The 19,188-nt window shown below is 40.9% G+C and overlaps 1 protein-coding gene across 2 annotated transcripts in view; it reads left to right on the forward strand.

The window, feature by feature from the left end:
- Positions 1-7,682: 7,682 nt before the first annotated feature.
- LOC118366427 (semaphorin-4G-like) overlaps positions 7,683-19,188 on the forward strand; it is a 40,077-nt gene continuing 28,571 nt past the window's right edge. For both annotated transcript variants that reach the window (XM_035749078.2, XM_035749080.2), the window contains exons 1-2: positions 7,683-8,071; positions 14,325-14,598. In XM_035749078.2, coding sequence (XP_035604971.1) covers positions 14,469-14,598 — 130 coding nt within the window. In that variant the 5' untranslated portion in view covers positions 7,683-8,071; positions 14,325-14,468. The remainder of the gene's footprint in view (positions 8,072-14,324; positions 14,599-19,188) is intronic.

Here is a 19,188-nt window from a genome sequence, read left to right on the forward strand (position 1 = left end):
ATAGAGGACTCATCTTTGTATTTGTGTTATTATAGTGTTTTGACAGCATGGGCAGCGCCATGGAGGCAATCTCCATTTTGAAGTTGTCCATTTACTTCTTCACGATTGGCCGATCCCTCCTGATGACCAATTTTGACATGACTCCATGTCAACAGGAGGGTTCAGCCAATGAAGTTGAAATTCCCACCCAGTTGATTACATTAAAATGGTGGAAGCCCTCAATGGCTCTGCCTATTTATTTATTTCACCTTTATTTAACCAGGTAGGTAAGTTGAGAACAAGTTCTCATTTACAATTGCGACCTGGCCAAGATAAAGCAAAGCAGTTCGACACATACAACGACACAGAGTTACACATGGAGTAAAACAAACATACAGTCAATAATACAGTATAAACAAGTCTATATACGATGTGAGCAAATGAGGTGAGATAAGGCAGGTAAAGGCAAAAAAAGGCCATGGTGGCAAAGTAAATACAATATAGCAAGTAAAACACTGGAATGGTAGATTTGCAGTGGAAGAATGTGCAAAGTAGAAATAAAAATAATGGGGTGCAAAGGAGCAAAATAAATAAATAAATAATATAAATACAGTAGGGAAAGAGGTAGTTGTTTGGGCTAAATTATAGGTGGGCCATGTACAGGTGCAGTAATCTGTGAGCTGCTCTGACAGTTGGTGCTTAAAGCTAGTGAGGGAGATTAGGGTTTCCAGTTTCAGAGATTTTTGTAGTTCGTTCCAGTCATTGGCAGCAGAGAACTGGAAGGAGAGGCGGCCAAAGAAAGAATTGGTTTTGGGGGTGACCAGAGAGATATACCTGCTGGAGCGCGTGCTACAGGTGGGTGATGCTATGGTGACCAGCGAGCTGAGATACGGGGGGACTTTACCTAGCAGGGTCTTGTAGATGACATGGAGCCAGTGGGTTTGGCGACGAGTATGAAGCGAGGGCCAGCCAACGAGAGCGTACAGGTTGCAATGGTGGGTAGTATATGGGGCTTTGCCGAAGTCGAGGATTGGTAGGATGGTCAGTTTTACAAGGGTATGTTTGGCAGTATGAGTGAAGGATGCTTTGTTGCAAAATAGGAAGCCAATTCTAGATGTAACTTTGGATTGGAGATGTTTGATGTGGGTCTGGAAGGAGAGTTTACAGTCTAACTAGACACCTAGGTATTTGTAGTTGTCCACGTATTCTAAGTCAGAGCCGTCCAGAGTAGTGATGTTGGACAGGTGGGCAGCTGAAGGCAGCGATCGGTTGAAGAGCATGCATTTAGTTTTACTTGTATTTAAGAGCAATTGGAGGCCACGGAAGGAGAGTTGTATGGCATTGAAGCTTGCCTGGAGGGTTGTTAACACAGTGTCCAAAGAAGGGCCAGAAGTATACAGAATGGTGTCGTCTGCGTAGAGGTGGATCAGAGACTCACCAGCAGCAAGAGCGACATCATTGATGTATACAGAGAAGAAAGTCGGTCCAAGAATTGAACCCTGTGGCACCCCCATAGAGACTGCCAGAGGTCCGGACAGCAGACCCTCCGATTTGACAAACTGAACTCTATCAGAAAAGTAGTTGGGGAACCAGGCGAGGCAATCATTTGAGACAGTCTGCCGAAGACGATGTGGTGATCAATGAATACGGCTGCACAGTAATGTTTCTTATCGATGGCGGTTAAGATATCGTTTAGGACCTTGAGCCTATGCTAATAAGGCTTTTGGGTATCATTGGGCTCGTTGGAGTAGATCACATTTGTCAAGTTATTGACCACAGCCTTTCAACATGTATTGCATTATGGGGATAAAAATTGTCCTGCTTGCACCTACATGTCAACTGCATGAACTTTAGAATAACCATTTGATCAAAGTTCATGAAGTTTCGACTGTAGTCGATTTAAAATGTCTGCAGTTGCTCCTCACCAGCGGCAACTTGCAGCCATCACCTGCATTGTGGGGGGCACTATTTGTCTACCAATCATTCAAAAAAAAGTTTTGACCCACGTTAACCTAACGTAGTATGCGTAAAATAAACAACATACTGGTTTTGACAAGGGGAAAAAAATAACAAACGTTATAAACAGTGGCAACACTGCCATGTTGCACTGAGCCTTGCTGTTGGAAAACCATTCGTCTGCAGTCTGTTGTTTTAGCCTTGCCACTCAAAGAAGCCCAATCGCTATGTTCCCTACTCATTTCTGGAGCGTTGATGTTTGTAGTAGCTATGACCAGGGATGGGAAACATTTCAAAAATACAAATACGAAACACCATAAAGATCAATGTATCAAAATAAACTACAAAGTACTTTTTGAAAATACTTAACATTTGTATTTTCTTTTTATTAAAATACATGTATTGAATACAAAAAAATATGCGGCAAGTAGCCAGCCTGAACAGCCTAAATATTATCAGTAATGGTTACAGGCATGTTTTACTTGCTGACTGTGATATGTTGTTTATCTACTTTAGTTGAGCAAGTTACTCTGCAGAAGAGTGCCTGCTAAATAACCAAAATATAAATGTAATGTGAAAATTAAAATACCAAAATGAACTACAAAGCACACTGGGTATTATTATTGGCCTTGTTTGGGGGGGGCGGAGATTATTAGAATAACACTCAGCATGCTTTGTAATTGTTCATTTTTACATTTGCATTTACATTTTAGTCATTTAGCAGACACTCTCATCCAGAGCGACTTACAGTTATGTGAATTCATATTAAGATAGCTAAGTGAGACAACAGCATATCACAATCGTATCAAGTACATTTTCCCTCAACAAATTATTTATCAAAAAGTTTACATCTACATGTATATTAATTAATTTAGCAGAAGCTCTTATCACACCGTAGTGCTATCAGACTTATGATACCAATGCAGGGTGAAAGGGGGGCCACAACATTTGAACCGCTATAAATAAAAATGGTATAGAAAAGTATTTTATATTTTCAAAAATGTAATCACAGTATTTTGAAAATGCAAAACAATAAATACATTGGAGTGTAGTTCAGCCCAGTGTAATTCAAATGCTTATATCAAATACATGTAACAGAAATACTGCCCATCTCTGGCTATGACAAGGGTTGTAGTGCCACCTAGAGTAAAGTTTGCTTGAAATTGTGTTTGTGTTCTTGTTATGGTTTCTTCTTTCTTTCTTTTCTGCAGATTCAAATATCTGCACAATAATGGGACAAGTGTGCTGACAATAAGAATGAAGCAACTTTGTTATAATTCACATGTATCTGCTAAGGGGGCCAGACATTTTTGCAATATCTTACCAACGTCAAATAAACAAAGTGTTTCTTTCCTTGTCTCTGTTGTCCTTGATAGGTGATGGGTTGCTGATTGTAGCTGCCAGGCAAGAAGAACTGAATCCATAGATGTCTATCTGAGCAACTACCATCTATGGAATTCAGTTCTCATGGCCAAACGCTCATTTGCAGCATCAGATAGACTTGTTGGTTTCTACAATTACATTGTATTAGTAGACCAGAAAGTAGCACACCAGAAAGGCCAGAAACAAATGTTTTCATAATTAATTGTTGTTTTATTTGGTAGACATCTTAATAGGAAATGAAATAGCACTGCAATTGACATTTAAAACCATACATACCTCTAACCTTTGATAGCACATCTAGGTGCTTCTTCCCTGTGAGAGCCCATTGAAAGTACAGTGCTAGGGCTGGTTCACAACCCTCCAAAGTCCCCAGCTGAAATGACAGTGAAATGTCCAGTAATTGGAAAAAGAGTGGCCACGGTCTTTCACAATATATTTGCAGAGAAAACAAACTCACATGAGAATGAATGAGTCAGGGTTATCTCTAGGCCACTCTCGTGTGCGATCAGACAGTTTTTGTGTGAGTCACATGAGGCCCAGGGTGGGCACTTGAGTGCGTGGACCCTTCGTGGAATAAGACATGACAACACATACTTTAGGTAAGCTATAGCCTGTCACAATATGTATGTAGAGGACAAGTGTAAAGTGAATTATTGATCTTTGTCTTGTTGAGTCTGATTTAAGTCACAACTGTTTAATATCTCTCTCTCTCTCTCTCTCTCTCTCTCTCTCTCTCTCTCTCTCTCTCTCTCAAGAAGTACAAGTATGGGGATAAATCACAATAAATTATCAAAACGATCCACTTTACTAAGATTTTATTTCACCGAATAAAATTGGATAGAGATCAGTCACAAGCAACTGTTAGGGAGACTAGTAAAACAATATTGAGCAGCATTACCATAATAATACAATAGAGAGAATCGCTAACTTACCCCTTTACATTTCAGTTACACTGGTCCCTGGTCCCTGTTGACATTAGCACTGTTACCATGTTGTACAATAGATCCCTGTTGAAAGAAAAAAGCCTACTTTAATCCAAAGAAAACTATGTTCTGTCTTCAGTTTGACTTTGATTATTGCAAGGCTTTCTGATACATACTAGCATTAGTGTATGATGAACTCTACATACCCTCTGTGACATATCTGTTTCTGTGTCTGTCTTTCTTCAAGTTGAGCCAAGCAATCACTTCCAAGTATGAAGGGAATGGGTGGGAGGGTGCCTCTGAATCAATACAAATATACAAAGCACTTCTGAGACTAGAGAAACAGCTGACTGGCTGCCCGGCCCTTGGTTCCCATAAAAATACAAAGGGAACTGCTTGGAGGAGGAACTAGGAATTCCCCCAGTTGAGATTCAACTGTGACATAGTCCAGAGAGACGAGAACTGAAGATGGACTATGGACTGGAGGAAGAAAAACTTGTGATAAAATTAGATGTTTTCAGATTATGTCACCCTGTAACCTTTGTGGTGTTAAAAAACATTTTTTTTAAGGAATGGGGCAGTCCCACTCCTTAAGCATTTTTTGTGTGTTTTATTGGGTAGGATAGAGATAGCGAGGTAGAGATGAAAGGAAGGGGGAGAGCCATGCTTGCAGCTGTACACAGTGCATGTGAATCTAGAGGCAGCAGCTTAGACTGCTAGACCACCCCAGGGCCCAGGCCATCATTGGGCTCTTTTTGTTAGAGGTGTAATATTGTATTGGTGTAGGCTATACAATGCTACTGTATGTCTTAGTATGAGGTGAATCCTTGAAAAAGGAGCTATTTGGGCTTTATTTGTCTCTTTATTTAGGTCTTGTGGGACATTCGTTTAATTCATAAATACCCATCTATTTTAATTGTATAGCCTCCAAAAAACAGTAATTGTCTCTGGAATCTTATGTATCAAGCTTCTCAGAATAGGAGAGCTGATTTAGGATCAGTTTTTCCATTTGATCAGAATGAATAACATTTCATGGATGGGGGGAGCTGATCCAAAACTAGCACTCCTAATCTGAGATGCTTGATACATACAGTACCAGTCAAAGGTTTGGACACACCTACTCATTAAAAGGTTTTTCTTTATTTGTAATATTTTCTACATTGTAAAATAGTAGTGAAGACATCAAAACTATGAAATAACACATTTGGAATCATGTAATAACCAACATAGTGTTAAACAAATCCAAATATATTTTATATTTGAGATTCTTCAAAGTAGCCACCCTTTGCCTTGATGACAGCTTTGCACACTATTGGCATTCTCTCAACCAGCTTCACCTGGAATGCTATTTCAACAGTCTTGAAGGAGTTCCCACATATGCTGAGCACTTGTTGGCTGCTCTTCCTTCACTCTGCGGTCCAACTCATCCCAAACCATCTCAATTGGGTTGAGGTCGAGTGATTGTGGAGGCCAGGTCATCTGATGCAGCACTCCATCACTCTCCTTCTTGGTAAAATAGCCCTTACACAGTCTGGAGGTGTGTTGGGTCATTGTCCTGTTGAAAAACAAATGATAGTTCCACTAAGCACAAACAAGATGGGATGGCATATCACTGCAGAATGCTGTGGTAGCCATGCTGGTTAAGTGTGCCTTGAATTCTAAATACATCACTGACAGTGTCACCAGCAAAGCACCCCCACACCATCACACCTCCTCCTCCATGCTTCACAGTGAGAACCACATTTAACCAGTGCTGTACTGCACCGCTGTAGCTCTGCGTTGTGTGTGGTTGATTGAGACTACAGACGTAGACTTCGGAGATCAGGTTGTTTTAATTCATCAGAATTCACTCTCCTCATCCAAAAGAAAAGACAAAACATTTGTAGAGCACAAATATGTTCTGCGAATCGTTGTCTCTTTAGTGCATCAAAATGATTTGCCAGAATACAAAAATGAGTACAGCCTCTCCTTATTATGCATCAACACATACCATATATTTGACATAGATAAAACCACATACCTGCAACCAAAAGAAAAGACAAAACATTTGTAGAGCACAAATATGTTCTGCGAACCATCGCCTTTTTCTACAACAGACGCACAATACAAGGGACTGGAATCATCCGAGGAGCTAGCCATCGTTCACACATACAATAGCTAGCTAGTAACAACATGTTGAATTCAGAATGTTAATATCATCCTAAAAAGTACAATTGCATTTTAACAATATAATCCACTTATGAGTAACCTCTAAATATACAAAATTATTCATGAACAAAACACTGTGTGTATGACTTTGTGCTTAACGGAAACAGGCTTTTTCTGAAGATGACAGAAAAGGTGTGCCTACCTCTCACAGTGCACTCACTTGATTGTTTTTGCGACTGCACTTGTAGAAACGTTCAAAGTTCTTGAAATGTTCTGTATTGACTGACCTTCATGTCTTAAAGTAATGATGGTCTGTCGTTTCTTTTTCCTTATTTACACTGTTCTTGCCATAATATGGACTTGGTCTTTTACCAAATAGGGCTATCTTCTGTATACCACCCCTACCTTGTCACAACACAAGTGATTGGCTCAAACGCATTAAGAAGGAAAGAAATTATACAAATGTCCTTTTAACAAGACACCTGTTAATTGAAATGCATGAAGCTGGTTGAGAGAATGCCAAGCATGTGCAAAGCTGTCATCAAGGCAAAAATATAAAATATATTAGGATTTTTAAAACACTTTTTTTGGTTACTTACATGAGACCATATGTGTTATTTCATAGTTTTGATTTCTTCACTATTATTCTACAATGTAGAAAATAGTAAAAATAAAGAAAAACCCTTGAATGAGTAGGTGTGTCCAAACTTTTGACTGGTACTGTACGAGCATCACCAGTTCGATCCAGCTACAACCGGAAGTTACTTTTTCGTAGCACTAGCAGGTTAGGAGAACCTTGCTCTCCTAACTTACTACGAAAATCACTTCCGGTCATAGCTGTATCGAAGTGGCGTGAAAAGAGTGTGTCCCTGAAACATATGGTCCCTCTCACTTCAACTCCCATTGTCCCCCAACAGGTGGCGCTCAGTCGATATGGGTGCATCTTTATTATCATGAAGAAATTCATGAAATCACGTAAAAACATATGAGCGCCAGATGCAGTTTCAAGTATTTATTTTTATTTTTTCACCTTTATAGGTAGGCAAGTTGAGAACAAGTTCTCATTTACAATTGCGACCTGGCCAAGATAAAGCAAAGCAGTTCGACACATACAACGACACAGAGTTACACATGGAGTAAAAAAAACATACAGTCAATAATACAGTATAACCTGTGTAAGATAATTTAACCTGTCAGAAATCAATCACACACACACACATTTCTATGAGGGATAATAACATTTATTATATCGATTTGAATATAGTTTAATCGTAGGCGGCTATTATAGTTATATATGCTGTAGGCTTTCGACATCAGGCATACACATTAAGTAACACTATAGACCCATTAAAATAACACGTTAACCTATGTGTGGTGACACATTTGACCAATGAGTTGCATGTTATCATGTCAGGAGTAGCAATGACATAAGCATAGAGAGAATTGTTTACAATGGCAAGAAGGGATTACAATTCTGTTTTGAACCCATTTGCGCATGTTTTGAGAGAGAGAGAGAGCGCGGGCGAGCGAGCGACACCGGTGTACGTCTAGAATACACATGTGCAAAAATACGCTGGTTTTGACAGAGCAGAGGCTGGCATTTGCGCACCACTTCACCACGGAGGGACTCAAATAATTATTCTTCACAAGATAATTCTCTAGTTTCGTAGAAGATTTTCAAGGTAAGATTAACAACATTGTAACTACAGTAGGCGTACTGTACTGTACGCTACTCTACCGTAGCCTACTGCTCTATTTTGTATTTCGTTCCGTTTACCTATTCAGCCTTGAATGTGGTGTAAGAGGTATGGGACAAATTGCAGGCAGGTGAAGGTGAATGAGAATAGGCTCTGCTAGGTGTTCTTTAATAAAATGCTGCAGTGTTCGTCAAACAGGTTACATTGTGGAAATGTGTATTGCATCGGGTGTGTACTCGGCTATGTCATTTTTTTTAGACAGAGCACATCGGACGGTTTTATCAATATCTGTAAATGTGTAATAACATGGAACAACACTTGCACGCGTGGCAGAATCGTCAGAAGTTATGTGGGAATGTGTACATTGGGGCATCGGAATGCAAATTAAGCATAGCTATGGTTTTGTCTGATCTTGGAAATAATACAAAATATTTAGTCTACAAAATTGCTACGATATTGAGAACCAGCCTGGTCTCATAGACTAGACGTAACATAACACATTTAAATCCGGGACATTCAAATTAGTACGATTTGTTACGTTTGGTATGGTTACACAAGACAGAAGGTTAAAGCCCAAATATTTTTTTTAATGAGCGTGAATGAGAGTGTACACACTGGAATTATAATGCATGGTAGAGAATGAGAGAGAAAAGACGGACTCCGAGTGTCAACTTAGTGTCAACAAATTAGAAAGCATGCAAACAACAAACACTGAGCCTTTATATATGAATATGATGAACAAAATACAGAAAGACACTGTAGTTTTGAGTTCCACAAAGTGGGTGTGGAAGAGGTGAGAAAATGGTTGCTATCTATAAATAAGGACAAACCACCTGGTACCGACAACCTGGATGGTAAACTACTGAGGTTGGTAGCGGAATACATTGACTCCTATATGCCACATCTTAGCCTAGAAGACGGAGTGTGCCTTCAGGCCTGGAGGGAGACAAAGGTCATTCCCCGCTTCCCAAGAATAGCAGATCACCCTTTAATGGTTCAAACAGCCGACCAATCAGCCTGTTACAAGTGCTTAGCAAACTTTTGGAAAATATTGTGTTTGATCAAATACAAAGCTATTTTACAGGAAACAAATTAACAACAGACTGTCAGCATGCTTTTATAGGGAAGGGCACTCAACATGCTCGGCACTGACACAAATGACTGATTGGCTGAAATAAATTGTTTGTGAGAAGATTGTGGGAGCGGTTTTGTTAGACTTCAGTGCAGCTTTGGATGTAATTGATCATAACCTATTTCTGAAAAAAACATAGCTGTTATGGATTTGCATTCTCTGCCTTATTATGGATTGAGAGTTGCATATCTAGTAGAACATAGAGGATTTTCAATAATTGAATCATGTGGCTATTGAGCAAGTTCAGGAGACTGAACTGCTGGGTGTAACCCTACGTAGCAAGCTGTCATGGTAAAAACATATAGACTCAATGGGTGCTAAAATGGGAAGAGGCCTGTCCATGATAGGACCAGTCGACCAGACAGGTCCTACAGGCCCTAGTTTTGTCGCACCTGGACTACTGCCCAGCTGTGTGGTCATATGTGCGGCAAAGAAGGACATAGGTAAATTGCAGTTGGTCCAGAACAAAGAGGCACGTACAGTATCGCACTTAGATGTACACTGAGGGAAAGTGTCAGTAGCATGCATGTCAGTCTCTCCTGGCTCAAAGTTAAGGAGAGATTGACTGCATCACTATTGGTCTTTGTGCGAGGTATTGATGTGTCGAAGGCACGAAACTGTCTGTTCAAGCAGGTGACACACAGTCCGGACACTCATCGGTACAAAACAAGACATGCAACCAGAGGTCTCTTCCCCAGGTCCAGAACAGAGTCTGGGAAACGCTCGGTATTAAATAGAGCCATGACTACATGGAACTCTCTGCCTCCCCAGGTAACTCAAGCTAGCAATAAAGCAGTTTTTTTTAAACAGATAAAAGAACACCTTACTGCACAAAGGGGACTGTGAAGAGACACAGGCATTTTATACATCTTGTATTGTAATTTCCACTGTACTATGTATTAGACCAATATATTATGTGTATGTACTGATATGTAGGCTATGTGTGACGTTTTAAATGTATGTTTTTCAGTCTTTGACTAATAATGTGCTGTACTATGCATTATGTTATGTTTCATGTGGACCGCAAGAAGAGTAGCTGATGCTTTTGCAGCTGCTAATGGGGATCCTAATAAATACCAATACCAATTCTATTTTTCGTGCGTCTACGCAAAGTAATGCTGGTAAAGTGAGCGGATAAATTGCTAGAAAATAGACTGTGCGTTACGTCTGGAATGGTGACATGTATAGTTAAAAAGTGTGAAACTTGAAGAACTCCGTTCAAGAGAAAATACTGTTATGTAGAAAGAATGAGACTAGCTAAATTCTTTATAAAATGCTAGGGTGTATTAGCTACAACTTGCCTCACCTTCATGAGCGAACATAACAGGCGGCAGGTATGTTGGCACTCGTATGATATATAAGGTGAGTCAAAAGTAACACACAACAAAAATTCACAAGGGCTTCATAGCGAACTTAACAAATACAACTGTTTATTATGGATTCTCATAACAATTAGGTTGGAATACGCTACGCAATGTACGTGAATTTACGCTCTTTTCTCTCGCACGCATATTATGAATCTGTTGACGGCGTCTTTTCGGTTTCAGTTTACGGCAAAAGCAAAAGTGGCATTGTTGTCCAGGGTGAACGTCTAGCAACCCAAGGGTTGCGTGTTCGAATCTCATCACGAACACCTTTAGCATTTTTTATAATTAGCTACTTTTGAAGTACTTATTACTTTTTAGCTACTTTGCAACTAACTTCTAACACATTAACCTAACTTCTAAACCCCAAACCCTAACCTAGCTAACGTTAGCCAGCTCGCTAATGTTAGCGTTAGCCACCTAGAAACCTAGCTAACATGAGCAACAAAAAATGGAATTTGTAATATATCATATGTTTTGAAAATTCATAAAATATTGTACGTTTTGCAAATTCGTAACATATCAGACGAAATGGATGATGGACATCCCCAAATTAATACATATCATACGAAAGCTTTAAATGACATCAACATCATGGGCATCAAGTGCCATCCTCTTCATGTTTGTGTATCACCAACCAATTAAAAGTGTGAAAATGAAAGTGCGTAGCTACTTGTCCATCGCTCAGAAGGAAATTAATTACATTGCGTCATGGCTATCCACTAACCTTTTAATGCCCTTATCTGGATTGGCTTTAGTTTTAAAAAATACACTTTTTATGCAGTTTCGTATTTTACAAAGCATTGTTAATATGCCTCTAATTACTACGTTGTGATAATGTTGTTAGAATGTTGTGCCAATGTATTTGTTGTTGGCTGCAATGTGTCAGATAAGGCTAAATAAATTGGCATATTAACAATGATGTCATATGTTAAATTGTCATCCAGTTCAAAGGACTCAATCATTCTGTGTACAGTTCTTTAGACTTATCCAGAATAGAATGACACATTATGGTCCTTCTGTAGCTCAGTTGGTAGAGCATGGCGCTTGTAACGCCAGGGTAGTGGGTTCGATTCCCGGGACCACCCATACGTAGAATGTATGCACACATGACTGTAAGTCGCTTTGGATAAAAGCGTCTGCTAAATGGCATATATTATTATTATTATTATTATTATATTATTATTTGAGACACAATCCCCATTTCATGCTACTTTGCCTTGGTACATTTGATGTTTGCTGTCTCCGAGTGGATATGGTCTCTGCTCAGAACAGGGTGATTTCATTCATCCATCCTCATTCATTTGATTAATCTCTTCAGTTACGGTTATTTATTTCATACTTGCCAAACAAGTATCCGACAGCAGGCAGAGCTCTTTTCCCCCTTCTATGTGGGACAGAAAAAGTAAGTCTTAACCCAATCACTTGGTTTCCTGGTTACTAAAATTCAAATAGTTTGCCTAATTCCCGTTTATGTGACAAAACAAACAGTCATTGTGTAGAGAATCATTGTACCATCTAAACCTCTATGAAAATATTGACCATAACCAAAAATATTGTATTTTACCAAAAGTACAAAACCGAAAGTAAAAGCAAAAACAAAACTTAACATTGGGAAGTATAGAAATAGTGCACATAGATCCAATTTACCGCTTCTTAGACTTGCTTTCAATTAGAATTTTGGTAAAATGTTCTTCTCATAGCTAAAGTACCAGTCAAAAGTTTAGACACGCCTACTTATTCAAGGGTTTTTCTTTATTTTTTTACTATATTCTACATTGTAGAATAATAGTGAAGACATCAAAACTATGAAATAACACATTGAGATGGTTTGGGATGAGTTGGACCGCAGAGTGAAGGAAGAGCAGCCAACAAGTGCTCAGCATATGTGGGAACTCCTTCAAGACTGTTGGAAAAGCATTCCAGGTGAAGCTGGTTGAGAAAATGCCAAGAGTGTGCAAAGTTGTCATCAAGGCAAAGGGTGGCTACTTTGAAGAATTACCACATTATTCCATATGTGTTATTTCATAGTTTTGATGTCTTCATTATTATTCTACAATGTAGAAAAAAGTACAAATAAAGAAAAACACTTGAACGACTAGGTGTGTCCAAACTTTTGATTGGTTTTGTATATTAAAGCGAGGAAGAGAAGAGACAATTGGAGCGTATCTGTAGAAATGTCAGACTGGATAATATTTTGCATATCATTATGTCTTGCCTGACAGATGGCCATATCCAGAGAGACTATAACGCCATTTTATATCTTTGCACATTCTGTAGGCCATCAATCAATATAACTGTTCTTTCTGAACAGGGAGGCAACTGAGGTCAGTTTGTCAGAACTGTTTAAAAACGCTCAAGGGAAGTAGCCTCCAGCAGTAGTGCTGAAGAAGTTACACTCAACCCAGTACTTCTTCTGTCCCAGATAAAACCCTTAGAAATAGTTTAATTCTATGTCAACAATCCATGTAATATATTTGAGCTCCAATTAGATGTAAAAAATATATGTTTTGGCCAGATTTAAAATGTTTTTCAAAGCGTTTCAGGGGAAATCCTGCTTGTGCTGTTTTGTTCGACCCTTTCTTTCATGAGTGTGTAATGATCCAGGCGTGATACTGCTCAGGCAGATGTCTTTACCTTTCCATGTGCAGTTTCCATGTTGTCATCATGGTGACAACAGATAGGCCGTCATCGCCTGGCCACCTTCCACAAGCGACACCATCCACACAATAGTGGCAGATGGGTGAGACCCTGGTGTGTTTACACAGTAGGCTGTGTGCGTGTGTAGTAGTGTTTCTCAACTCTGATCCTCGGATACCCCCAAGGTTGCTCGTTTGTGTTCCAGCCTAGCACAAGGACACCTCATTCAAACTCCTCAACTAATCACCAAGCCCGTGTGAATAAGTTATACCTTGGAGGTAGCCTACCTACACAAGGACTGGAGAAACACACAGACATACAACAGACTCAACCTTCCAGAAAGAGTTGCCTCCCTCTCTCTTTTCTCTCTCCATGTGGGATCCTATAGAGAGGTTAGAGTGCCCTTGCTGCTACTACAGAGTTCATCAGCCACATCATGTCTTCTACTGTGAAAACATTGTCAGAGAGGCAGCCGGGGAGATCAAGGCTATGGGAATTCTCCTGTGTCACTGTGCGGAGGAGAGGAGAACAGGATTCATGGCAGAGGCCTTTGATCAGCGACAGAGCGTGTGAGTGCAGGAGACCAGGCGAAGACTGTGCTGGTGGCATCGGGCCTAATCACTAGATTAGTCATCAGATAGCCTAGCCCGCCTAGCCTAGCCCCTTGACGCACACTGCTAATTAGGAAGTGGAGAAGTGGAGCCATGTGCCAAAATATGAGAGAAAACAACAATACTTCTTCATCATTGACTTTTTAAATTGGTGTTTTATGTAACACGTCTTGTACTAATTATTCCTATGCTAATGTGGGGTGACGCAGTGTGATTATGCACAAATTCAACCAGGCCCAGGAAATCACGCGCACACACACACACACACACACACACACACACACACACACACACACACACACACACACACACACACACACACACACACACACACACACACACACACACACACACACACACACACACACACACACACACACACATACACATACACACTCTCTCTCATCTAAACAATGGCATCTATAGTTGCAAGTTGCGCTATATCCTTATGGATCTCTATGAGGGATAACATCTGTTTTTCTCCTGTGTAGAGTGAGCCTTTCTACAGACGGAGAATGACCTAGAAGCCACCACTGCTGAGCCCAGCAGAGCAGGATATCATTCTTGTGTGTGTAAGCAACAAGGTGTGTGACAGCAAACAGGGCTCCAGCTGCACCCGGGTCAATTTGTCAAACATGGAGGGCCACGTCACACTGCTGCCCCCCCTGCTGCTGCTCCTCTGTAGCCTGTCAGGGGTGTGGGGGTTCCCCTTCGGCCCCGTCCTTGACATGGACGTCACCCCCAGGACCACGGTGTTCTCCCAAGGTAAGATCAGACCAAGGCTCCAGCTCTGCTGTACACTCTTAGAAAAAGGGTTCCAAAAGGGTTCTTTGGCTGTCCCCATAAGAAAAACTTATTTGGCCCCAGTTAGAACCAATTTTGGTTGCAGGAAAAACACTTTGGGGTTCAATGTTGAACCCTCTGTGGAAAGGGTTCTATATGGAACCAAAATGGTTCTACCAGGAACAAAATAGGGTTCTTCAAAGTGTTATCATGGGGACAGCCGAATAACCCTTTAAGGTTCTAGATTGCATTTTTTTCCTAAGAATGTATACTAGTTTGAGCCAGAAGGTTGTCCTGTCAACATGACTGCACCTGACCTAGAGAAACCTCTGGGATCTAGCTATAGGCCTAGGAGTTTTTCCTGGTCAGATCACATGGCCTGAGAAAACTCCTGGCTCTACTTATAGGACATCTACTGTGTACTTGTATCATAGTGTCCTGATTCAATACAACTGACTTTTAGCAAGTGACACAGTTTTGAAATTTCCCCTGAAGACAGCCAGCCCCTACTTCCAGGGAGTTATTAATCGTCTCTCTCAAGTCAAGTCCTAGTTCACTTAGTTCACCATGCAGCTCTAATGAAACACTAGAGAATAGAAGAGGACCCCTTTACGGTGGAACCCTGACCAGTGCCTGTGTAGAAAATGAAATAGTATTTTACAAAGGGGTTAGGGTACATCATTTACACGCATCAGCATCTCTTTCCCTCCCATATCAGCTCAGCCTCTCTTTGTCTATCCACTGCAGCATATCTATCACCCAGAAAGCTACTGTAGCAAAGGGATTACCCAGCCCTGGCAGGTTCTTCAGATGACTATACTGTACCTGGCTACTCTCTCCTCTCCACTCCTCTCTACTCCTGTCTCGAGAGGAGGAATATTATTAACAGAGGAGGGGAGTAAAGAGAGCCTGGTGTATCGCCTTCCTGGACAGTGGTGCCGTCACAAAACCAGGCTATTACAGTGGAAAGAGATGGTTAGAGATAAGATAGACAGGACTTTTAGGCGGGGGATAAAAGTGACATAAACCACCCAAAAGTATTAGTTGAATATTTCTTCCCTCTACCCAATCAGGGAAATGGATTCCAGATTATTTGATGGGTGCCCTATGGAAATCATTTTTTTTGTTCAGAAAGCCTCTATTGCTAAGTCGGTCTAACACAGTCAATCTTATTTTTCTCCTTGTCCTTGTAGAAGGAAACCCGTGACCTACATTCAGACTCCCATGGGCTGTGTGTGTGTGTGTGTGTGTGTGTGTGTGTGTGTGTGTGTGTGTGTGTGTGTGTGTGTGTGTGTGTGTGTGTGTGTGTGTGTGTGTGTGTGTGTGTGTGTGTGTGTGTGTGTGTGTGTGTGTGTGTGTGTGTGTGTGTGTGTGTGTGCGTGCGTGTGTGTGCACGTGCGTGTGTGTGTGCATGCATGTATGATCTCTACTCACATCTAAAATCTGCACTTGCATGCACCCCCAGTCACTTTCACTTAGGAGAAACATGCCCCAGTGCAGAATGAAGAGTGGAGAGAGTAGCACCTCGTAGAGAAAAATGGCCGCCGGGCAAATGACTATAATGTGTATGAAAAGGAGGGCTATTCTATGTGGGTGGTGCTAGTGGTGGTACTGTATGACCACCGTTTTGGTAGTCTGAGATCTCAGCTATATTTACCTCTGGTGGGTGGGGTGAGAGGGCGATCATTAATTTGCTCTGTGTTTTACAGATGGTCTGTAGGAGTGGGTGTACATTGACTCACAATAAAACTCACTAAGAATGGGCATATCTGACATACTGAAATTCCAAAAATGTGTATGCATGCGTGTTTGTGTGTGTGTGTGTGTGTGTGTCTCTCTCTCTATGGTTAGATGAATGCCTGTCTCTGGTCTGAACTCAAGGGAGGAACCTAGGGGATTGTCTCCCACTCTCTCTGCTGGTGCCAACCAGACCTGAAGTAATGGAAACATACATGCAATATTGATGCATGTGTAAGATCTGTCTACTGTTGCTATGAGGAGAGAGTGCAGCGGAGGTCTTGATTGTAGTGGATTTCTGTGTATTCGTTGGTTTAGAATATTACAGTTTCTTCAGTTGAAAGGGGGAGATTTTATGTAGACTAGCATACCACTCCTGAGGCATGTAGCTATGTTCAGGGCTTGCGATAGTAAGGTTCATAATTGGCAATAGTGATCTGTAATTCACATTTCAAATCAAATTGTATTGGTCACATACACATATTTAGCAGATGTTATTGCGGGTGTCGTGAAATGCTTGTATCTATTTAGTCAAGTCAGTTGTTGTGTCTAGGTGAACAAAAAACTCTAATAAGTTGACAAGACTCAATCTGACAACAAGTGTTTTGTCTCTCTCAGCCCCTAGAGTCTATCTCTCTGCCTTTTGTTCTTCTTGTTGGATGCAGCATCTCACAATTTGTTCTCACCAGTCAGTGTTTGCAGAAAACGGCTTCTTTTAATGTGACACTCGGGTGACAATGGAGAAGAATTGGACATCTTAGCCCTGGTGAGTTATCCAGTGATGCTCTGATCGATCTCTTTCTCTGGTGTTCCCTGAGCTTGGTGGTTGACAGGATCTTAGCAGAGACAGACTCTGCCTAGATACCTGAAATGGCACCAGGATGTATGCACTAACTGTAGGTGTTTTTGATACCATCATAAGAGAAATATCTCTGCTTTTTGTTATCGCTGTGCGTGCACTGATTTCATTGTAATATTGTCTTTCAGAACACTCACGGTAACAAAAATATATTGGGAAAACAGTCAGGCTGATGGAGATAAATAGAATGGGTTACATTGTGACAGGGTTCCATGGGAGTTGCATAAGGCCAAAACCACAGTACTGCCAAACATCACAAGAATGATGGTAAATATGACAAGACCACTCGTGATGGAGAGAACACACTTGTTTATGTTGACAGTGTGTGGGCTGTTCTAGCCGATGATTTAAGGAAATGAAGCCACTAGTGGTGAGGCAGCTATGCCCATCCTTGGTCGAAATGATCGATTTTCCGATATGCTCAGACATTTTAGAGGTTTTTGAAAATAGGGAACAGGAAGTATTGCATTCTTGATAATTTATTTTTGTCAAACTTCATTTTAAAATTCAGTACTTTCATAGTCTTGCTTCTCGAGATGTACATTTGGGTGACATTTATTCCAATCATGTTCTATAGAGAAATCTATGATAGTGATGACTAGAAGGCTAGAACTCCTACGGTTTGCCTTGTCAGGTATTGGTGGACTAATACCTGACAAGGCAACATAATAACATTGATCAATTTAGCAACAGCTGACAGTTCTCACCAGTGTCAACAGTGGTTAAGTCATGTGTTGTCCCCCCAGCCCATGTACCCATGTGTGTGTGTGTGTGTCATGTGCCTGTCTTAGTTAGTCAGAGAGGATCAGGCGTGCGCAATGAGTCACAAGGGCAATCACACACAGTACAGCTCTATACTCCCTCAATCCACACAGACACACACTAGATTTACTGTGCTTTTGGACCGACCCTAAGGATAGGACAACACACACACACACACACACACACACACACACACACACACACACACACACACACACACACACACACACACACACACACACACACACACACACACACACACACACACACATCCTTTGTTCTTCTATCCATGAAAGCACCTGTAGGGACATCATCTCTTCACATACACGAACTGACATGAACATACATGTACCCTCAGACCTCTTCTGATGCCGAGAGAGCCGTCCTTCCCTTTGCTCTGTGAGACAGGTGAAATGGCATCGGTGCAAAGTGTGTGTGTTCATTTTACACACAGGGTGCATTCCACGTGCGGCACTAGGGACAGGGGTGAGAGGTCACAGCGACAGCCTCCCTCAGATCGCTGCACGACAATGGTAGATAGAAGAAACCGCCCCGTCGGCTCAGACTCAGCTGGCACTCTCCGTCGCTTGTTGACTCTCCTCATCGATTTGTTAACCGAGCGCAAGGTACAGCTTGTGCTGTGGGTTTAGAACAGGAACCGTAAGCCAGTATATGTCTCTCTCTTTTTCTCTCTCTCTCCCTGTCTCTCTCTCTTGGTCTCTGTCTATCCTGTACTCACTCACTATTTCTCTCTCTCTGAGTAATTGTTGTTGACTGCCTGTGTGTAAGTCAGTTTCTAGTTGATGTAAAAAAGTATATATGAAATCAGCAGGACTGGATCTGTGCCCAATAGATTCTTGGTTTTTCCATAGTTGGGAGGAAGCCGGGGCCGTCCTAATACTTATGTCTATATAATCTTATTCTTCTGTGTTGAGAAAAATGTACCTTCTGTGATATGTGTTTGTCTCCCCTAGCTATCTTAAGATGAATGCACTTACTGTAAGAACTGAACAAAATAATTCAATCATCATAATCATTTTATTGCGTTCTTGTAGGATTCAACTTTATTTTCAAGTAGATTCACCCAATAGAAGTTCTTCATTTTAACATGAAGAGGGTAAAGTTGGTAATAATTTTACGAGCAAAATTCAATAATCGTCACATCCCTACTTATGTGTTTGTTTGGCCTTAGAACGTTGCCTTCGGAGCAGCTC

This window comes from Oncorhynchus keta, chromosome 3 (assembly GCF_023373465.1).
Source record: "Oncorhynchus keta strain PuntledgeMale-10-30-2019 chromosome 3, Oket_V2, whole genome shotgun sequence".
NCBI lineage: Eukaryota > Metazoa > Chordata > Actinopteri > Salmoniformes > Salmonidae > Oncorhynchus > Oncorhynchus keta.